This window comes from Anas acuta, chromosome 22 (genome assembly GCF_963932015.1).
Source record: "Anas acuta chromosome 22, bAnaAcu1.1, whole genome shotgun sequence".
In the NCBI taxonomy this organism is placed as follows: Eukaryota; Metazoa; Chordata; class Aves; order Anseriformes; family Anatidae; genus Anas; species Anas acuta.
Genome location: NC_089000.1, coordinates 6,676,705 through 6,697,823, shown reverse-complemented (window position 1 = coordinate 6,697,823; position 21,119 = coordinate 6,676,705). Strand labels below are relative to the sequence as shown.

Sequence of the window (21,119 nt, the reverse complement as noted above, 5' to 3'; positions counted from 1 at the left end):
CTTCCCTGCCTGTCTGCCTGCTGGCTTCATGCTGCTGCAGGACAAGCTGAGCTCTTCAGCTCGTGCTTCATCCACCACCAGGCAGGCTCACTGCCCCGAGCCTGCTGCTGGCACCACCAGCCACGCTGCCACCTAGCTCACTACTGACGGCTCTCTAATGCGAGAGGGCGTTAGAGAGAGAAATCCCACTGAAACACGCCCCAGGCAGAGCCTGTGCAAGCTGAGGACATCTTTCATCCCAAGCAGCAAAGTGCAGAGCAAGAGACTGGCTGTGCAGGGGGCATTTTATCTCTGCAGCAAAAGCACTGGGTTGGAAGAATTGCTCACAAATGTCCGCTACCTACTTTGGACTGGTTGTTCTTCAGCCTGTGTGCTTCATCCACCACCAGACAGGCCCATTCTATCGAGCCCAGCACCGCCTGGTCAATGGTGATCAGCTCGTAGGAGGTGAGCAGGACATGGAACTTGATTTGGGCTTCCTTCTGGAGGAGCAGAGGAAGAGAAAAGCCAGGTTACAAGAGGGCAGGAAATGGGACAGCCTCCACCGGTGGTGCTGCTGCAAGTGACACCAATTTTTCATGCCAGCAGAACCCATCTGAACATTAGAACGAAGCAGGGGATTACAGAAACAGAAAAAGGTCTGGCAGAAATCTTCACAGCCTCTTTGGAAAAGAGCTGATTAGGGACCTAAGGAACCTCCCCCTCTGGATGTCAGTTGGTGAAAACAGGGGCAGCACACAGACTTAGCCCCTACCTTCATCCGGAAGACTTTCTTCCCACTGCGGATGGCATTGTCTTCAAAAGAGAACTCATTTTCCCGGATGACCGACCGGCTTTCTTTGTCCCCTGTGTAGGTCACGACGTAGAAGTCGGGCGCCCACATCTCAAACTCACGCTCCCAGTTGATGATGGTGGAGAGCGGGGCACTGACCAGGTACGGCCCTTTCGAGTGGCCCTGCTCAGGGAGACAAAGCCCAAGCTGCTCCCTCCGTGCCAGGAGGCTGAGCAGCTCATAGCCATCCCAGGGACTGCTGTGTGCTCACCTCCTTGTACAGGGAATACAAGAACACGATGGTCTGCACCGTCTTCCCCAGCCCCATCTCATCAGCCAGGATTGTATCAGTCCCTTGGGCCCAGGAAAATCTCAGCCAGTTGAGCCCTTCCAGCTGGTAAGGATGGAGCGTGCCTCCCGTAGCATCGATGTACCACGGCTGTTTGTCAAACTTAACTGTAGGCTGAACAAAGGCACAAAGCAGTCATCAATTCCCTCTCCCTTCTCTGTAGTCGAGCACATCCGTCCTTGTGACACAGAATGGCCCCAAAAGAGATGCAGACACAGCCCTGCCCCTTAGCACAGGTCTTTCACAGCACACGTCCATTTCTCCCAGGGCATGTGAGACCTGCACAGGTTTGGGGAAAGGAGACCCCAAACATCCTTGTGCACAGGGTGAAGGACCCCAGAGCTTCAAATGAAAAAAAGAAAAAAAAAAAAGAAAGAAAAACTGTCTCTGAAGGGACAAAAGAAATTAAATGTAACGGGTTCGGGACACAGAGACTTTCCTTTTTGTGGGCTCACACACTCTCTTGCTGAACCCACCATTCATACTTACATCAACAAGAGGAGTTTCTGGAGGCTTTTCTAGCTTCTCCTCCTTCAGCTTTTTCCCTTTCTTGTTCAGCTTCTTTAGAGGGCGTGTGTCTTCCCCCAGCATCAGCTCCCTGAAACAGTGAGCACTCATCGGGAAAAGGCAGACAGACATTTGTCTCCCGGTCTCAAGCCAGGGGTTAGAAATGCCTCTCAAATTCCACTGCCTGTTTCCCCACAGGAGCTTTTCTGGCCCAGTTCCCATGGGCACTCATGGAGCATTAATTATCCCCTTCCAAGAGTCCTTGCAACATCAGCCAAAATGAAGGACAGCAATCTCATCAGAGCGTTATATTTTCCCCCACAACATATACACAGCAGCACCACGGAGCCTCCATGAAGCACAGTGAGGCTGTGAGTATTTCCAGCAGTATAGATGTAGGAGAAGAGGAGCAAGAGCTGGAAAACAGCCAACAGACAGGATTTCAAGGCAGCCCTGAGTGGTGGAGCATTTCCATGAGAGATCTTACCAAGACCCAGCTTTGAGAAAGTGCTCAGCAACCACCCTCTGAAAGGCAGCTACAGGGCTGCAGCACACATCAACTGCAGTCACGCTGCCTGGATAGCTCGTACCTGTGATTCCAGTAGAGGAGCTTGAGGTTTTCGTAGTAGGGAATGTCAATCTCATCGATCTCCCAGGTGCACTGGTCATACGGCAGATCTTTCCACTTGATCAGGTAATGAATGTCTCCCTTTTTATCGAAGCTATAATACACCACACAAAACATATCAATGAGACAAAAAAAAAGTGATGAAAACAGCCTCTGTGTGCATTTCACAGTATTGGCACAACGCTCACTTTGAAACGAAAATCTTTTGAGACAAGAAACCCTACACACAACAATACCTGACGTGGTAATTCCTCAGTGGCTGTCCCCAGACACCCAGGAGACTCACATGTGAGTCTGCCAGAGCACAAAGCCCAGAGACAGCTGTTTGTCTGACAGCTCTCATCTCTCTGCCACGCACAGATGAGTGTATATCCACATATAAATATGGACTACTGCCAGCCGTGGGTGGAGACAGCATGTCCAAGGGCAACAAGTCCAGGAGCATCCCCCTGGAGGAACACCACAGCTTCATCAGCTGGAGGCATGATCCCCAGGAAAAAGCTAACCATAATCTGCTTCCACAGAACCGGATACTTCATCCTCTGCATTTGCATACATTCCACGACATCCAAGCATAGCTAAAAAAACATAAGGAAACCATCGACAGTTTCCAGCAGAAATGCCCATTAATCTGCTGTGCATGTTAGCCAAGAGCCACCACAGGCTCTGTCCATGTTGCCTGTGACATGGCATGGTTCTTCTTGTCTCTGTTAATAAGCTACTGGTCCACACCCTAAAGAGCAAGTACTTATACCCGCACTTTAATTTTATACACGTATCTGTTCCACATTGGCACAGGAAATTGCAGTTGTTTATCACAGGTGATGGCATTCCCATGGAAAAAGCTCTAAAGGCTTCTCTTCCATTTCACTGAACCCTGTACTCCTGTTTTACCAGGACTGGATGAAGAGCAGAGCTTACTCTCTTTTTTCTGTAGCATTCATTACTCAATGAAGCTTCAGTTACACTGAAAAATGAACAAACACACTGCAGAGGCCAATTATGTACCTATGGGAAAATAAACTTTGCCTTATTAGCAGACAATGTAAAGCTCGCAGGAAAATTAGCCAGACAGATTTGTTTGTTTTCTGTCAAAGCCTCCAAGCAGTGTGGCTGCTTGAAATTTCAAGTTGCCACTTGAAATATAGAAATTCAATAAAAAGGTGTTTCTAGCTGCTTGATGTAAAAAAAAAAAATAATATTTGCACAGCAGATTTCCTGTGCAGGATATTTCTTCTGCACAAAGGAAATGCAAACGTCAAGGCTTCATCACAGAGTAAGGCACTTGTTCAAATTCCTATCCTCGGGCACAGTTCCTACCAGCAGTAGGAGGAGGTAAGTGGGCATTATGCACCTCTCCAGTACGTGTAATATCGGATCCCTGCTGCCAGCTTACCTTTAATGTGAATGCAGATGGGCTGCATGGTTTCTGAGAGGAACAAATGACCTACACAGAAATGGACCGGTGTTCAAAAGCAGTTTAGGTCAGCAATAGCAGCCACAGGGTACAATCGATGGAAGAAAGCCTGATCACCAGGTTGCAGCAGCAATTTATGGAATAATTAGGGTGTATCGGGGATCCAAACAATACATCTGGGAAGAATGGAGCAACTCTATGCAGCCAACTTTTGGGAAAATTTACTACCTCCATTATTAATGTGCAACATAACTGAAGTGAAAATAAGGCATCAATTCACTGCTGGTGCTGGTATCACCTCAGGAGCAAGCACCCCAAGGTGACAGCAACCTTGAAACAAGCCAGCAGCGGAAATTCTATCAGACTGGGAACTCAGTTTTGCAGAGGGACAAGAACTTCCAGCCTTGGGGAGGAGACCTCAGTCAACCCTCCCTTCACCCAAACCAGCCGGCAGCTCAGGCTGCTCCCCAGAAACTGGGCACTGCCCTGAAACTGGGAACATGCCTGCATGGGCTGAATGTGCATGGCCTTCACCATCATTGCAGCAGCTCTGTATGTGTGGATTTCGGGGCTGGAACAGCCCAGCCAGCACATATCGGCTGCTCCTGACAGGCAGCTCCAGCCAGATGTCCTCAGCAAAACCACAGACAGCTACTGCGGAGTTAACAGTTGCCATAAACTAGGTTTTATACAGAAATCCCACGGCTGGCAGTGTAATAGGTGTCCCAGGGTGTGACAGGTGCCCCAGGAGCTCAGCTCACCAGACAGACCATCAGAGTCAGATCTGTGCACAAAGGGAAAACCAGCACAGGAGACTGAGTGGCCTCTCAAAGCTCCAGCTGCAAAGCTTGGGGGGGCACGGGGAGGGTGACACCACTCCCCAGGGATCCGGGCGCCCTGGCAGCACCCTTCTGCCACCCGTTCCTCCTCACCTGTGGTTCAGGATGCGGTGGATCATCATCCACTCGGGCTTGATGCCGTAGCGGTAGAACCGCTCCTCCATCTTGGCGTACTGCGGGTCCTTGTTCTTCCGCTTCTCCCTCTGGCTGTCCTCGTCCCCAGAGCCGTAGTCGAAGGCCGGCGGCTCATCCATGTCGTTCTTCCTTTGGTAGTTGCGGTACATCACCGTGTGGTAGAGCTCCAGCTGCAGCAGGACAGAGCTGCCGTCACCCCTCCGGACGCAGGGGAACGGCCAGGGCCAGGGCACATCGCGGCCAGCCCCACGCTCACCTGCAGCTCCTTGACCCAGGAGCAGTGCCAGTAGGACAGCCCTGCCCACTTGACGAAGAACTCCCGCTCCGGGATGCCCTCCAGCACCTTGGGCAGTGGCAGAGGCAGCTCCGCATCCGGGGCCGGCAGCGTGGACGGGAGCGGGGCTGGTGGCTCCTTCCAGGTCCAGTGCAGGATGCGTTGCACCTTGCCCTTCAAAGGGGGGCACTGAGGATGAAAAAGAAAATCCACAAGAGCGCGTGGTTTAACGTGAACCCTGTCAGGCCTCGGATCCCCCCACATCCCTCCCTCCAGCCCCCAGAGCCCCAGGTGTCCGTGTGAGCAGCCCCCCTGTGGGGACAGGCCTTGCCACCAGGGCAGCCTGAGCACCATAAATGTTTCATTACTCCCACATTTAATTCCCCAGCACAATTCAAGGCCCCACAAATCACGCCTACCTCCGCAGCAAGCCTGCCTCGGGGGGAAAGGCCCCCCTAACACAGGGCATGCATCAAATGGGACTTGACAAGCAATCTAAAAGCCAGCAGCCTACATGGGGAGATTATGCAGGCAGCAGAGCTGCCTGGGGACAGGCAGGGCCCCATGGGGACAGGCAGGGCCCCGGGGGGCGATGCTGTCCCAGGAGCAGTGCTGACAGCAGAGGGCAGGAGCCAGCCCAGCAGCAGGGCCCGGGGCAGTGGCACAGCCGCAGGAGGTGGGTGCAAGGGGCTGGAGGGCAGGGCCATGGGGCCAGCAGGAACGGGAGCAGGAACAGGGCGATGAATGCTGGAAACACTCACTGTACAGCGAGGGCAGAGCCATTCACCGTTTGGTATCTCGGGCAGGGGCGGGTTCAGGCAGTGCAGGTGGTAGGATGACGGGCACGTGTCGCAGCACAGCAGCTCCCCTCCATCCTTACAGACACGGCAGAACTCCATGTGGTCATCCTCCTCTTCTTCGCCACCTTCCTCTTCCTCATCCTCATCCTCCTTTGGCTCCCACTGGATCCCCTCCTTCTCCTGGGGAAGAACATCCAGCTGCATCAGGTTGCCCAAAGCCCCCTCCAGCCCGGCTCTGGAACCAGGCTCTCATTGCAGTGCTCTGCTTTGCTTGCAGAGAAATGAAAGCTCTGCATGGCACACGAGGTGGGGAACGGGACACCCCCGTGCCCAGGTGCTGGAGGGGGTGCAGGGAAGGCTGTGGGTGCTCTGAGCGACCCCCTCCCCAGCAGGCCCCAGCCCTGGCAGCACCGAGCAGGGCTGTGGGAGCAGAGGGAAGATGATGGCGTGTCCCCAAGCTGGGGACAGAGCCCAGAGGCACCCTGAGCAGCATCTCCACGTCTCCCAAGAGATGTTTCGCCACCAGATATGCCCCCCACCCACGCAGCGGGGCCCACACTCACACAGTGGGGGCAGCTCCACTTGCCCTCGGGGGCCTTCTCCAGCTCGGGGTCCAGGCAGACGAGGTGGTAGGCACGGGGACAGGTGTCGCACAGGATGATCTCCCCTCCCTGCTGGCACACCTCGCAGTAGTCCTGGTGGTCTGTCTCGTATCCATCCCCTTCTTCAGCTACAAGCAAGGGACAGGCGCACAGTCAGCAGGGCAGCAGGACGGCCTGCTCTCCCAGGAGGGAATGGGACAATCGCTCCTCTACGTTAGTTAAGGAAGCAAGGGAAACATTTCGCCTCGGTCCCCTCCTGTTACGTCCCCCTACCTCTCTGTCCCTCAGCACCAGAGTTTATCTTTGCACACAGCATCATCTCACCTCTGTCTTTCTCTCCACACTGTATCATCCTTTGGTTCCTTCAGGCTCTCAATGGAGAATGCCAGAACCTGGAGAGGTTGCAAGGGAGGCCAGTCAGAGAAACCTCCACAGATACCAGCACCGTCAACTGCAAATGTACCATGCAACATAACACAGCTGAGGAGGGCTCTCCTCCTGGGCCTCCTCTGCTCTCCCTGGCTGCTCACTAGGTGCAGACGCAGCTCTTCCAACTCCGTGCAAAGGGAAGAGGGAAAGAGGGACGCCTCGCAAGCGCTGCTAAGACTCTTCTCAACTCCCAGCGCTGCCACAGCCTCCGGGCACAGCTCTGCCCCAGCAGGGCAGGGCAGGGCGAGCAGCCCAGCCAGCCCCTGCCCTCTGCCAGGGCCGCCCAGCCCGCAGCAGGAGCCGTCAGGCTCCAGCACGAGGGCCTGCATCAGCCCGAGCCACTGCTGCGACATGCCAGGAGGGGAAGAGACATCCTTCAGAAGGGCGACACCGAGCCTGCCGGCCAGCACGGCCTCCGTGACTGAGTGCTGGGAGGCCCACGCGCTGCGTGGGAGCACGGCCACTCACCTCCTACCTGTCCCCGAGCCCAGAAGCCATCCTTTCATTTCTCAGAAGCAAAAACTTGTCAGTAAAGAAGCCGAAGCCCAGTGGCTTGGGGTAGCTCGGTGCAGAACAACTGCTCCCAACGAGGCTGGAGATGACCAGACCAACTCCAGGCCCTCCACAAGTGAAGGAATACGCATACAAACACAGCCGCACGGCCACTCAGAGACCCTGCCAGATGCTTTCACCGACGTCCACATGCCTCCATCTTCCTACATCACTACCACGGCCCTGCTGCCTGCACGCTGCCTGGCCACACCTCTCACACGGCCCAACAAAACCCTCTGAGGCCTCCTCGCCCACAGCCACACCAACTCCACTGGGAGCCTGCCACGAGCCATGCTTCTCCAGGGGCTGTCCTGTGAAATGCACTCCCCCTGAAGCCCCACAGATGTCCACAACTCACTGCCACAGGACAAATCCTGGAAGGCCCAGGTGTGCGAGCAGGGTGGCAGCTGCCCAGGCTGCCCGTGCCATGTCTCAGTGCCCAAGGCACACCCAGGCTCGTGGGGCGGGCAGGGAGCTGGGTGCTGCAACTACTCCTCTCCCCAAGCAGCTCCAGGTCACAGCACGGAGCTGGCAGAAGGGGGGTGAGCCCCAGGTGGTGGCTGGCAGCTGGGGAGAGGGCTGGAGGGAAGCGGTCGATGGCAAGGCCCTGACACCACGCTGCTCCTCCACCACCACCGCCAGCCCCGTGGGGCTGAGCCCGTGCCCCACGGCTGGATCCATTTGTTGCCTCCTCCTCGGTGCAAGCCCACCAGCAGAGGAGCTCGGACACCAAGAAAGCACCTCTCATCCCACGCACACACACAAGCACATCCTTTCCCACCGAGTCAGTGTCAGACACTGCTTGGAGCTGCAAAGAGCAGGAAAGCACCATCTGAAGAGGGAAATCCAAACAGAACAGGAACAGAGTACAAAGGAATGGCCTACTCCTCTTTTTCTTTCTCCTCCTCTTCCCTCTCTTCCCCAGGCCAGCCGAGCACTCAGAGCGCACTGAGGAGCTGTTGATGCTGGCACTGTCAAAGTCGGATTCCTCCCGTTCTTCCTCTTCACTCTGCAGAGGGGAAAACCAAACCACACACAGTCCAAGCACTGGCATGCAAGGAGCTATCTCCAGAGAGCACTGCTCTGTATCAGAACAAAGCACCAAAGACCCGCAAAAAACAGCACGGCACCACCGGCCAGCAGCTGAGTTCCACGGGTACCCCCCAGAGAAGTGCTGCGAGGTTTCTACATGAACTGACTAGCTACAGCATCATGGAGAGTGGCAGGGTTATTGCACTCCTGGCACTGACAGGCAGGGTTCATAAGAATGTGTCACAAGGCATTAGAAAGCAGGTAAATCTCCTCTATCAGATCGATGGCCCGGCCAGGCAATCAATCAGCCCAGATCTGGACTACAGCTAGAGCTGGAGGGCAATTACTCTGCACTGCTCAGCGTTGCACACAGGCAGCTAGCCCAGTTCAGCAGCACCGTCAAAGTGCAATCACTGAGCAAATCTCAGAGCACACATAAAACACCTGAATCAGAGTGCCAAGCCCACGCTGTGCTTGTCTGACACGAGGTGGGCTCTGGGTGGCCCCTGCAGTCTGCCACCCCTGCTAGCACAGAGGTGTCACATCGTGCAGCTGCCCAGGCACTTCAGGAAAGGCACAGAAGCTCCTAAGCATCAGGCAGCAGCCAGCTGCAAGACCCCTCTGCTGTGACAGTGTTATCATGGGTGCAGGCGAGTGTACGGACGCCCAAACAGAGGTGCATCATCCTACCCCTACTCCTGTGCAGCCAAGGGTCCCCTCCTCGTTCCAGATTTTTAACCTGTTTGTGTGCACGTAGGCATTTATGCTTCACATTCCTCACAAAATGAAAGGAGTTAAAAACACCAAGTATTCTGCGGCCTTAAAACATAACGCATCTGAATTCTTATTCTGGAGAGCAGATTTACATGTACAAATCCCCAATTTGTGTGCTGTTCATCGCGTACTTAGCACTCCTGGCTGCAGGAGCAAGCGAAAGCTTCTCCCGAGCCTCCGAAATGCAAATGCACAGACCACAGAGTGCACCCAGACAAAGAATGGATTTTTCTGTGATGTGTGGCTGAAAAATGCATCAGCAAATGAATGCCCCAGATGGCCTCTTTCACTTCAACTTGTGATACACAAAGTTATTTACAAACAGGTCATGTTATGTAAACCAGAGCTAGAGAATCAGGGAATTCAAATACAAGTGAACTAATGGGATTTTGAGCAATATTAGCAAGACCTACAGGAGTTCCATCCCTATTCAATAGATATTTGGCATACGTACTCTCTAAAAAACTCTGCTTACACCTGATATCCATATGCTGACAGGAGTGCTGCACGCAGACTGCAGCAGAGCCCTGCTGCCGTGCACTTACTGGGATGTTCTGGTACCCCCGGGTCATGCTGCGGAGCCCCAGATGCCAGGAGGCAAGCTATGGCAACATAATTAAAGCGTTTGATAATTCTCTTTGACATCCAGTTCAGCTGGAGTGCAAGCCCTGAAGAATTCCTTTGCAAATGAAATCTGAAATGATGGCATTACCGACCTCATCACTGAAACTAAACGTGATTATATGGTTTTAGCAGAAAACATGCCCAGACGTGACATCTTTACGAACACAAGCCTGGACATAGCTCTCTGTCAAGGGATGAACAAACAAGTGCTGAACAGAGACGGCACGGAAGAGGGGCATGAGCGAGGCTGGAATGTTTCTTTCCAGCAGCCTTGTTCCCAAAGCCCTGTCCAGAAAAAAGGGAGCACACACTTACAGAGGAGCCCTTTTTCCTTTTGCTGGGGATTCCTCCAAACCGGAATTTCAAGCCTGCCATCTTTTTCCCCTTCCCCTTTTTCTTCCCATCTTTGGAGCCCTTGATTTTCTTCCGCACACCTGGACCTGGAGAAATGAAAGACTTGTTTGGCACTCTTCAGACAGCTGTCCCCAGAAACAGCTCCCACCCCAACCCCAGAATTTAGCAGGGAAGTGGCCAGCACTGTCCCAGGAGTCCTTTGGGGCAAAAGGCTGCAAGCCAATACCCAGTGCTTGGGAATAATCAGAGGGACAGCCTGTCATGGGAGGAATGCATCTGTCCTGCAATGCAGGAGAGTGACTGCAGCCTGGGGACCACCACGGGGCTGAGTATTCCCAGAAAGTGTTAGAGGTCTGCAAAACAGGGAGAAAAGAGGCCTCTCTGCCAAGACAGCCGAGGAGACACAGCCTGCAGGAACACTGCACTGAGGACGAAGCGCGAGGAGGCTGCTGCAAGCTGCACTCCTGGTCAGCTGCCAGCTCCAAGCTACTTGTTGAAAACCCCTCGAGGCATCAGGCATTGATGCCTGCATAACTGAAACAGCACCGTTCCTGAAGAGAAACATGGTGCAAACAAAGGGATAGCTCTCCTTTTCTCACCACTGCCCAGCTGCTACAGCAAGTCCACGGCTCTGCGTGCCCAGCAGGGGCACAGCACACCGCGGGGGAGAGCAGCGCCTCCACTCAGCCCAGCCACGCTTGGCACCTACCCTTGCCCTCCTTGGTTTTAGCTTTCCTGATGACAGCGGGCAAAGCAGACTGCTGAGGGCTGGCAGCCAGCGGTGGAGCAACAGTGACGGTCTCCACTGCTGCAGCGACGGCTGCCGCGGCTGCGGCCGCTGAGCTGCCCTTGAAGGGGTTGTTGGCGCTGAACTCTCGCCACTTGGCCCCAAGCACAGTCATCATCTTGGACATGGGGATCTTGGGGTTCTTCTTGGCGATCAGAGGCCTGCAGGGTGGGGCAGAGGGAAAACCACAGGTTAATAGAAATGAATGTTTGCTCCCGCTCGCCACGTGCTGCAGGAATTCTTCCTCCCTTGGAATCCATCGGTGGCACACAACTCGTGGCTGCAGGTTGCTGTGGACCGCTGGTACGTGCTCCACTGGAAAGGCAGCAGAAACCAGAACTTTCTTAAAGAGGAAATATATAACGGAGCACGCTTAAATGTCCCAGAAATACCTGTTGTGTTTGAACAGCTCATAGTACAAGTAAAAATTTCTATTGTTATTCATTTATTCTACGGCAACTTTTCAAATAAACACACAAAAAAAATACCGAATTTTGGAGAGAGTGCAAGGATTGAAACACTTCAGCTGTTTCTCCTGCAGTTACAATGCAGTCCTGAAAACCATTTCTAGTCATGGAGGGAGAAGCAGCGAGAAACTTGTGATGCAGAATTTACTTCACAACTTCACCCTCTTAGCTGGGCCATGTCCAAATCTCAACCGCTACCCAAGACCCCATCCAGACCTACAGTGTAATACCTGAGAAACTGGCTGAAAGCCTTGTAATTAGTCAGAGTGTGGTAATCTTCTTCTGAGAAAATGTAATCTACATCATCGAGGCCCCATTCTTCCATCAGCTGGGCTGAGCTCTTGGGCTCCTGTAGATTTACAAAGAGACATAATTAATGTAAATGACTGTGGCTTTGCAGATGAGCAGCGCAAGCCTAGGTCTGTCGTATCCTCCAAGTCAAATGCTCTTCCTAGTCAGTGACACAGGGATTTGTTTCTGTAATTTTTTTTAAAGCATGCACAAGTGCTTAATAAATTAATGCTTCAGAGAATTCCAAGAAGCAAATTAATGTGGCACCATCCAAATGCTCCTCATTCCATGCAATACAAATGCAAAGCCTTAGCAGGTTTCATGTCTCCAAGAAACATCAATTTCTCCCTGTACCCAATATAAATAAAGGCAATACAACCTTTCATCTGCCAGTAAAAATGCCAGGCTGTGCTTGACAGCCCTTGATGAGAGTCCATCACGGGCTGGGTTGCTGCTGGAATTGCGTATGTTCCATGGCTTAAAAACCAAAAAACTACCTCAAACAACATCAGCACTGTTATGGCTGCACATTTAGATAACTGTAGTTTTCCATTGTTTTCCTTGTTTCTGCTTTAAGTTAATTAGCTGGCTCAGGATAAGCAACCCCTTGGTACCTTCAGGCCTCCGTCATCATTGTCATCGTCCTCTTCATCCTTCTTTTTCCGTTTTGTTTTTTTCTCTTTCTTTTCCTTCAGTTTTTTCTTTTTCTTTTTGTTGGGGGAATAATCGCTTCCTTCACTCTCGGATTTCTCCTCAATCTCCTCTTCGTTGTCTGATATTTCATCATTGCTCCCCTAAAACAGAAAGTAACAGTGGAGAGGACGCCGTGCCTGCCCTCCCTCAGCCGCAGCCATGCGAACGGGTGCGGGCTCTGCCCCCGTACTCTAAAGCTCTCCTCTGGGAGTGCCCAGGTGCTGCAAACGACAGCATTCAGGTACCCTTCTGATGTGTGGTGGTGAAAAAAAGGAAGCCAGGACATGGCAAGTCAAGTAAATGAATGCATACATTAAAGATAGCTGCATAGTGAACCAAGGAGCAACTCCACCAAAAGATCCTCAATGTTCACACAGGGGATACTCAGGGAACATTTCTGATTGCTGCAACTCACTGGACGATGTTGGGTCAGGCAACAGAGACAGGCAGCCACATGAAACCTCCCATCTTGGCCACGCACGGCCTTAGCAGTGAGACGAAGCACATCAGAGGCCTGTGCCCCGCGGGATGGCTGACAGACACAGCCAGGCCCCACCAGGTGTGGCAGAGCCAGACTGTGGGGACTGGGATTTGGGCTCCATTTTGGGATAGCGACCTGCTGCACAGCTCCGACAGCACCCCCCTCACCACCCCAACCTCCCCACCAGGCAGCCCCCGGCCCCATTGCCCCGGCCATCACCCCACAGGCCTGGTCGCTCTGCCCGAGCCGTGCCTGGCTCCAGAGGCCGAGCCCGGCTCCAGCCCCACGCTGGCACCCCACGGGCGGCCGATTGTTTAAACATACACAATCGACTGCTCCTGCTGCAGGTTCAGCTTGGCTCGGCGGCCATCGCTGGTCCTCCTTGCTTTGGAAAAAAAAAAAAAAAAAGAGCTTTTCCTTTAGCAGTGTTATAAACAGTTATAATTTAGCACTGAATAATTGGTTGCCATGGGAACTGCTGCAGCACAGGTTGAGATTCCCTCTCCCCGCTTTCTTGTCTGACAAGGACCTTCATCTACATATGCTGAGGTTCAAGCTGCAGCCTGGTTATTTTATGCAGATCTTTCTGGTTTGCAGCATCAATTCCAGCAGCGGAGCTCCAGCGAGCACCGCCACAGACGCCTGAACGCGTTACAACGAGCCCACGCCAACAAACCCCCATAAGGGTGCAACGTGGCACCACGCCTGCCACACACACTAATGACAGAAACACGGGAACCCGGGGTGGCAGCCAGTCGTGGCTTCAGCACCGGCATCGTGTCACAGCTTTACACCTCATTGCCACCTCCCTCTTCCTTTAACAGGGGGAAAAGAACCTCCTCCTACCCCACAAAACTTCAGAGAAGGTGTTTAGGAGGAGAAAGCCCAGCCCAGGGGTCCCTTTCCTTTCAGCTCCTCACCCCAAAATGCAGCCTGGGTGCTAGTAAGAAACCCAGCTCACTGTCACAGCCACAGCACTGGCTCCTCGCTGGCTCTGAGGGAAGACAGAAAAATCTCCAGCAGGCAGAACCCAGCCTGATTAACACTGCCCATACAAGGCATTAATTAAAAAAGAGAACGCTCCCGACATTCATCCCATTATCTCCTCCCCACCCCCAGTGAGGAAGCAGGCAGACCCGGCACAGGCTGCACATGTTGCTGCCATGGCCTCGGGCAGGCTGACGCTAACAGAGAACTGCCAGAAATGAAAATACCACAGGTTTGTGTTTTATTTTTCCCCAACCGAAAAGCAGCACAGGAAAAATGTGTCCCATGACGAAGAACGCACAGGAAGCAAGGCGGCCTGAGCCAGCTTTGTGTGGTATCTGCAGAAGGAGATCAGCATCTCCATGGCCACCATGGAGGGGAAAAAGCTTCCCCCGGGCTCTGACTTCTGCTCAAAGCCTGCCAGGCAATACAGTGCAGGAGCAAATCACTTATTTTTTTAAATACACACCTCGCTCCTGTCACCAGCAAAAGCACTTTAATGTGCAACTTCAGCCAGCCAGCCTGTTCTCACAGGGCCCACAGGGAGTGGCAGCGATGACTGGAAGAGAACAGCATCACCGGTCCCCTGTGAGGCCACATGAAGGGGCACAGCCTGCCCTCCTGAGAGCTGGCAGGAGCTGCAGGGACAATGACAGCCCTGCCTGGGGCGTGACAGCCACCAAACGAGACACGAGGGAGAGTCCCAGGTTAGAAGCGGGCAAGGGAAAGGATCATTCAGGCAATGTGAGACCCAAAACATGATGCTTGCCTTTGCTTTCACACAAAAGGCCCCAAAATCCTTCCACACACTAAATCCTGAGAAGCCTCTACCCGGTCTTCTTGCAGAACGCCCTGGTCCATCACCTGCAGAAACCTCCGGCCATGCACTGGCCACGCGCCCAATGCCTTGGTTTGCCCAGACACGGCACCGGCACAGCTCGTGGCAGCAGGACTTACCCTCTGCCACCAGGGACGATGGCAGGGAGGTGCTGCATTGCAGCAGGACGACGAGCAGGAGATGGGGGTGTCACCACCACACGCCACAACATCAGCACCACAGCCCCAGAGGGAGCCTGGGCACCCTGGTGCAAGGGAGAGAGGGCAGAGTGCCAGCACTGCCATGGCCACGTGGCATATGGCAAACCCCCAGAGCACCACCACAAGACCTGTTTTCCAGCGTAACACCTGCCTGCACGCTTCCTGGTGGCTCTACCTCTGCCATCTCAGCGCTGAGAACCCCAGGAGGCAGCATCCTCATCCTCGCAGCTCTCCTCGTCTGCGAGGTCTGATCAGTCACCACCCGACGTGTGACGGGTGGGACACGGGAGTGAGCACAGGCAGATCAAGATTATGTGCACACAGCTGGCACAACGAAGGGCTGTCAGTAATATTTACCGCACGCGCTTCCAGCATGAAAGGAAACACTCCAAAAGGAACAGATTCTCAAAATGCCAGCAACCAGAAAGAGGAACACTTCAGAGCGCAGATGGATGCCCTCTGCTCATCTTCCATCACATCGCTGCCCTATCAGTGCCGTGTTTGATGGCACAGCCTCTATTCCTGGCACAGCTCAGCAGGGTACAGACATGCTGGGGAATTGCTAAAACACAGCAGTCCTGCGAGTGGTCAGCGGGAGAGAAGAGGAGCCACCTGGTACCACAGGAACATGAACCTCTTGGACTGGGAGCTGTCCCAGCACTTTGCCACCTTTGGTTACTATTTCCTGCACATCGTAAGTTTCCCTACCACTCACTTCTTTCTTTGGACAAAACAAAAAATCTCCACCTTTCCAGGAACAAAAATGTACAGCTAAGCTGAGGCAGCAAGCACCACAAGGGAGCATCAGATCTGGACAAGAACTGCTCAAGCCCTGACCCTCAGTCATCTCCCCCAAGCCTAGCAGGAACCCGCCAGCCTCATTTCTGAGCACGCAGCGTTACCTCTTTCTTCCTCCTCTTGATTTTGGCAGCCTTGCTGTCTTTCAGCTTCTTGGATTTCTTTTTTTTCTGCACAGCAACTTGCTCTTCTGGGAAAAACTCATCCAGCCCTTCCAGGACCCCATCATCTTCTTCTGAGGACAAAAGGGACAACTTACTGGGATGGCTGTCAGGGACACACAGGACGCAGCACTCGGGCACGTTCTCCCTGGGCACCCAGCAGCCACTCCAGCGCTGCCCCTTCAAGAAGAGCCCTGACAGACTCCTGCCCAGGAGCACCACCGCTTCTCATTTCCCATCGCCCATGCACATTCTTACATGAACGGGAACCAGCCCTTCTAATCATCTGCATTTTGCTCTCTGCTGACACAGGCGCATCAGGATGCTAATGTGCTGCCTGCTCTTATTGATTTGGATGTAGGTAATTAGGAAGCATTAGGCTTTTATCTTTTACCCTTTAGATTTCCCAGCAGAGCCCATTAAAATCGATCCAACCACGGCAAACGAGGAAGCAGCAGGCCTGGCGTGGAAGATGGGTGCCAGGGCTGGCAGGAGGCAGCTCCTCCACGGCTCCGTGCCGGGGAAGTACCATGCGTGCTCGAGCTCCCACTCACCTGCCTGCCTTCCTCACCATCATCACCTCCCCAGCGAGTCCTGGCTCCTCGTGGAACCTCTGCATTTCTTTACGATCCATTCCAGTATTTTTCCCTTTAATTTCTCACTTTACACAGCAATAGCACCCCAGACTCATCAGCCAGGACAGGATCCTCATCCGGCTCAAACCACCAGCTCTGGTCCAGCCAAGGCACGCTCCCGAGGATGCCCTCAGGTGTGGGGGGAGCTGGGCAGCACCCAGAGCCCACCCCAAAGCCCCCCGGACCTCCTGCGGGCACAGCACAGCCCCTGGCTGGCTGGAGGGGGTCTGGGAGAGCCCCCGGCACAGCTGGACTCTGCCCACGGCTGGGCTCAGCAAGACACCGAGCAGATTTTAGGGGTGCAGGGGGGGCACGTGAGGAAGGACAAACACACCAAGCAGACCCAGGCCTCCTGCAAGCGCCGCTCCAAAAGAAAACCAGCACAACTTTGGGGTCTGCAGGCTGGAGACACAGCCTCGTGCTCCAGCTGGCGCCAGAAGCACCCTGATGCTGGTCTGCTTAGTGTCAGAGGTGGTTACAAACAAATTCGCTCCAAGGAACATGGAGAAAACCTAATTTTGCACCTCCTGGGCTCCCTACCTGGTCCTCCAGACACCATCTTGCACAGCCCGGCACTCCCAGCACCAGCACCACGGGGGATGGACCCCGGCTGCCCCCCCGGGGAGACACTGGGCTCCTCGCTCCTCGCTGCCAGGCCCCAAAATTCACAGCTTTGGGGATGGCAGGCGGGCAGCACGCTGCTCCGGGGGCACCCACGGCCGGCTTGGGGCTTGTGGGGGCAGCGGAGGGGATGGGGCTGAGGGGGGAGATGGGGCTGGGGGAGAGGAGATGGGGGCTGAGGGATGGAGATGGGGGTTAAAGGATGAAGGGGGGACAGGGACTGAGAAGGGTAGATGGGGCTGAGGGAAGGGGATGGGGTTTTGGGATGGAGGTTGAGATTGGGGCTGAAGGATGGAGAGGGGACGGGGCTGGGGGATGGAGGGGAGACAGGGACTGAGAAGGGGAGATGGGGCTGGGGGGAGGGAAACAGGGGTTGAAGGGGAGGAAATGGGGGCTGAGGGGGGGAGATGGGGGCTGTGGATCCACGTCCCGGACCATGCCGGGGGTCCCACCGCACCCTACAGGTCCAGCCACCCTCGGTGTCGGGGTGCTCAGTCCCGACAGCCAGCTGTGTCCCGACAGCCGGCTCCATCCCGACAGCCAAACGGCCGCGCTCCCCCCGTTACCGAGTCCGGTGGCCACTGCCCCCCCTCCCCGTTCCCCCCGTATCCCCCCCATTCCCCCCCCAACACCTCCCGGTGCCGCCCCCCACCCCACCCCCCCTCTCCACCGTGCCCAGCCTCACCCCCTCAGCCCCCCCCCACCCCCTGGGGCTCGCCCCGTACCCGAGACATCCTCGTCGTTGTCCGCCTCCTCCGGCAGCCCCTCGCCCGCCGCCGGCCCCCGCATGCCGGCAGCGGCCGGGAGAGCCCCGGGAGCGGCCCCTCCGCGCCAAGATGGCGCCTGCGCCCCGCCCCGAGCCCGCCCCCCCCCTCCAAAAGGCAGCACCGAGAGGGGTTTTTTGTGTGTGTTTTTTTTTTTCTCTCTCTCTCTCTTTTTTTTTTTTTTCCCCCACGATTTATTCAAGGAAAAAAAAAAAAATTATAATAAAATGTACAAAACGCTCCCCCCGGGGTTAGTCCTCCTCCTCCTCCTCCTCCTCGTCCTGGTTGATCTGGAAGTAGCGCAGCTCGTAGCTCTCCTTGCTGTTGGCCACCACGCGCAGCCAGTCGCGCAGGTTGTTCTTCTTCAGGTACTTCTTGGTCAGGTACTTCAGGTACCTGCGGGGACACACACACACCACGGGGCACACCTGGGGTCTCCCCGGCACCGCTGCGCCCCCCCCACCCCGGGCTGGTTGCCATCAGACCCCTCCATGTCCCCACCAGCCATAAATCCCACAGAAAGGAGGCTTCCCTAAAGCACAAAGGGCTCCTGGTGCACCCGGAGCAATCCCAGCCACGCTGGGCAGCAGCACAATGCTGGGTGTCTCCCCCAAGCAGGAGCCCCCCTGCCCCACAGGGCTGGGAGCTGCCTCTCCCCTCTTCACTCTCCAAGACAGGGGTGGCTACCACGCACCAAGCACAAGGGGCCACCTGGGTGTCCATCCCAGCAGGGAAAAGCAGCAGCTCAACAAGCAGAGCACCTCCGTGCACACAGGCACCATCCATCCCCTGCTCCCTGCAAGTTTCTCAGCAGCTCCTGGGATGCCTCAGGCACCCCACAGGCACAGAAGCCGCTCGGGTGCCGCACTGAAGCTCTTAGAGCAGGACAAGGCAGCAGCACAGCACTGTCCTTACACACAGCTCTCTTTCCACTGTTTCAGACCTCCAGCTGCCTCGCTTGCTACCTCCACCACAGCAAAAAACAAGTTTATCAAAGCCAAATAAAGGGCAGAAGCATCAGGCAGTCCCAAGAACTAGAGGGATGCCCAGCAGGACGAGGGGAAGGACGCGGCGATGGAACAGCTTGGCTGTGCATCAACCCCCGAGCTCCCCGCTTGGCTTGGCAGTGTGCATCCTGCACGGCCAGCCTCCTGAGCAGGCATTTCAACCCCGTATCCACCTTAAAAATCATCCAGAAGCAGTCATTGTGCCTAACTTCACACAGCACTTAGAGTCAGCAGGCCTCAGTGCACCTAACGCACCAGGACACCTCTTGGTTACTTCAGGTGCTTCCTCACGCCCTCCTGTTTTACAGAAAGGGGTTGGATCTTGTGGCCCTGGCAACTGGCACTAACGACACCACCCTTAGAAACTCCCATGCACTAAGCACTGCAACCTGAGGGAAACCAAGCACCTCCTCGTGACACACCCCCACAGCAGGGCACGGGGAAAGCTCAGGCAGGGGAGCTCAACTCGGTCACGAGCAAAGGACCTGAAGCCATCATTAACCAAAAGCCAAATAAAGAGCAGAGGCTGCCCAGCACAACGCTCACAACGCCCTCCTGCTGGGACTTCACCAGGCTCAGAGCCAGCAGCGCAGCAGGGAAGCCTTGTGGGACGCCCCCGTGTCCTCACCTCTTTGAGAAGGGAACCTCTGAAGTAACAGTGATCTTGCTCTTGCTCCTCTCGATAGTCACTACGCCCCCGCCCAGGTTACCGGCCTTCCCGTTCACCTTGATCCTCTCCTGCAGGAACTGCTCCTGAAAGAGGGGAAAGAGAAGGCTGAGGCAGGGCCATCCGCAGCGTGTTTGCGTTCAGCATTCCGACATTTCGGTTAGAACTGGGAAGAGACAAAATCACCATATGTCAACAGAAAGCAAGGCAGAGCCCGTTTCCTGCGGGCTGGGAGGCTTTGATCCTCCTCACAGCCAACCCCACCAGCTCACGTGGGCCCATTCACACCTTGACAAAAGCGATTTCCCTAAATCTGGCTGAACTAGACAATTCAACATCCTACTCTCTGAACTGTTAGTGCCCGTGAAATGATGAGATGCTTTCTGATTCCTCTTGGACTCGATGATCTTTGCGGGTCCCCTCCAACAGGGCTATTTAATTCCCACTCTCAAAGAACATCTTTGCCACAAGCTCTTGTCTTAAATCCTCAAACCCGTGCTCATGCCTGAACACAGCTTGAGGCAGTCTGACCCAAAGAAAGCACTCATCAGAGGATGCTGAACGTTATCAACACCTCACAGAAAGCTGACCCCTCGGGGAACGCTTCATGAATACCACTCAACAGACAGAAAGACGAGCACCCTTCAGGTGCGAATTGCTTAACAATAAACCTCGGAGGGCCCCCACGCATCCCGTTTGCCCTGGGGGTGCTTCCTGGGGGTGCAAACCGCCCGGGAGGCGCTTCCTGTGTGTGTGTGTTGGGGGGGGGGGCGGGCAGCGGGCCCCTCACACGATTGGGGCCGGGCACTCACGAAGTTGGCGGCGTCCATGATTCCATCCTCCACCGGGTGCGTGCAGTCCAGCGTGAACTTCAGCACCTGCTTCTTTTTTTTGCCACCTTTCGCTGCCGGCTTCTTCTGCGGCACGGGGAGAGAGAGAGGAGAGAGAAAGGAGAGAGCACAGCGTCAGGGAGAGCGGGCGGACAAAGGGGGGGGGGGGCGACCGGGACCGGGCCCTGTGAGGCGGGGAGGGGGAGGGGAGGGGGCCGGGCCCTGTGAGGCAGCGAGGCGGGGGGGGAGGGGGCCGGGCCCCGGCTCCACGGGGAGGCCTCGGCCGAGCCCGCACCGGGCACCAAGCGCGGCCCCGGGGGGCCCCGGTCCCGAGCGTGGCGGTGGCGGCGTGGGAGGAGCGGGGCCCGGCGGGGGGGGGCGGCGGGGAACGGGGGGGGCCCGGCGGAGCTCACCACGGGCGCCATGGCGGCTCCAGCGAGGGGCAGAAAGGGAGCGCCGCGCCGCGCGCATGCGCGGAAGGGCCCTCGGGCGGGCAGGGCGCATGCGCCGCCCGCGGCACCGCCTGCGCCCACGCCGCCGCCGGGCCGCGCGCAACGCAACGGGAGGGGAGGGGGGCGCGCAGGGCGCAGGGAGCCCCGCGGAGCACAGAGAGAATCGATGGGGGCCGCGCTGCGCTGCTGGGGGCGGGGCTAAGGGAGGAGGGGGCGGGGCTAAGGGGTTGGGGGCGGGGCCTGGTTCCCGCCGGCGCGCCCCTTTCCCCGCGCGGTGCGGGTGGTGCGGGGGGAGGTGGGAACAAACGGCAACGGGGCGAGGTGGGGTGCGGAGGGAAGGGGACGGGGACAG

General features: G+C 55.7%; 2 protein-coding genes across 9 annotated transcripts in view; both read right to left on the bottom strand.

Moving 5' to 3' along the window:
• The window catches only part of CHD5 (chromodomain helicase DNA binding protein 5), a 32,287-nt gene extending 14,359 nt beyond the window's left edge, over window positions 1-17,928 (bottom strand). For 3 of the 8 annotated variants that reach the window (XM_068658684.1, XM_068658685.1, XM_068658688.1), the window contains exons 1-16: window positions 17,773-17,928; window positions 15,735-15,865; window positions 12,248-12,427; window positions 11,573-11,691; window positions 10,798-11,036; window positions 10,050-10,174; window positions 8,190-8,313; window positions 6,285-6,451; window positions 5,683-5,901; window positions 4,904-5,110; window positions 4,606-4,817; window positions 2,219-2,350; window positions 1,611-1,719; window positions 1,044-1,235; window positions 755-955; window positions 345-482 (exon numbers count right to left, since the gene is read on the bottom strand). In XM_068658684.1, the coding sequence (XP_068514785.1) occupies window positions 345-482; window positions 755-955; window positions 1,044-1,235; window positions 1,611-1,719; window positions 2,219-2,350; window positions 4,606-4,817; window positions 4,904-5,110; window positions 5,683-5,901; window positions 6,285-6,451; window positions 8,190-8,313; window positions 10,050-10,174; window positions 10,798-11,036; window positions 11,573-11,691; window positions 12,248-12,427; window positions 15,735-15,865; window positions 17,773-17,836 (2,559 nt within the window). In that variant the 5' untranslated portion in view covers window positions 17,837-17,928. Of the gene's footprint in view, window positions 1-344; window positions 483-754; window positions 956-1,043; window positions 1,236-1,610; window positions 1,720-2,218; window positions 2,351-4,605; window positions 4,818-4,903; window positions 5,111-5,682; window positions 5,902-6,284; window positions 6,452-6,647; window positions 6,716-8,189; window positions 8,314-10,049; window positions 10,175-10,797; window positions 11,037-11,572; window positions 11,692-12,247; window positions 12,428-15,734; window positions 15,866-17,772 lie in introns of those variants that run through there. The other 5 variants (XM_068658687.1, XM_068658686.1, XM_068658689.1 and 2 more) reach the window with 5 other exon arrangements.
• Window positions 17,929-18,021: 93 nt separating this feature from the next.
• Window positions 18,022-20,879, bottom strand: RPL22 (ribosomal protein L22). The gene is made up of 4 exons (XM_068658718.1): window positions 20,729-20,879; window positions 20,298-20,402; window positions 19,447-19,571; window positions 18,022-18,207 (listed from the first exon to the last, which is right to left on the bottom strand). The coding sequence occupies exons 1-4, from the start codon at window positions 20,738-20,740 to the stop codon at window positions 18,063-18,065; spliced, it is 387 nt and encodes a 128-aa protein (XP_068514819.1). The 5' UTR covers window positions 20,741-20,879; the 3' UTR covers window positions 18,022-18,062.
• Between the last annotated feature and the right edge of the window lie 240 nt (window positions 20,880-21,119).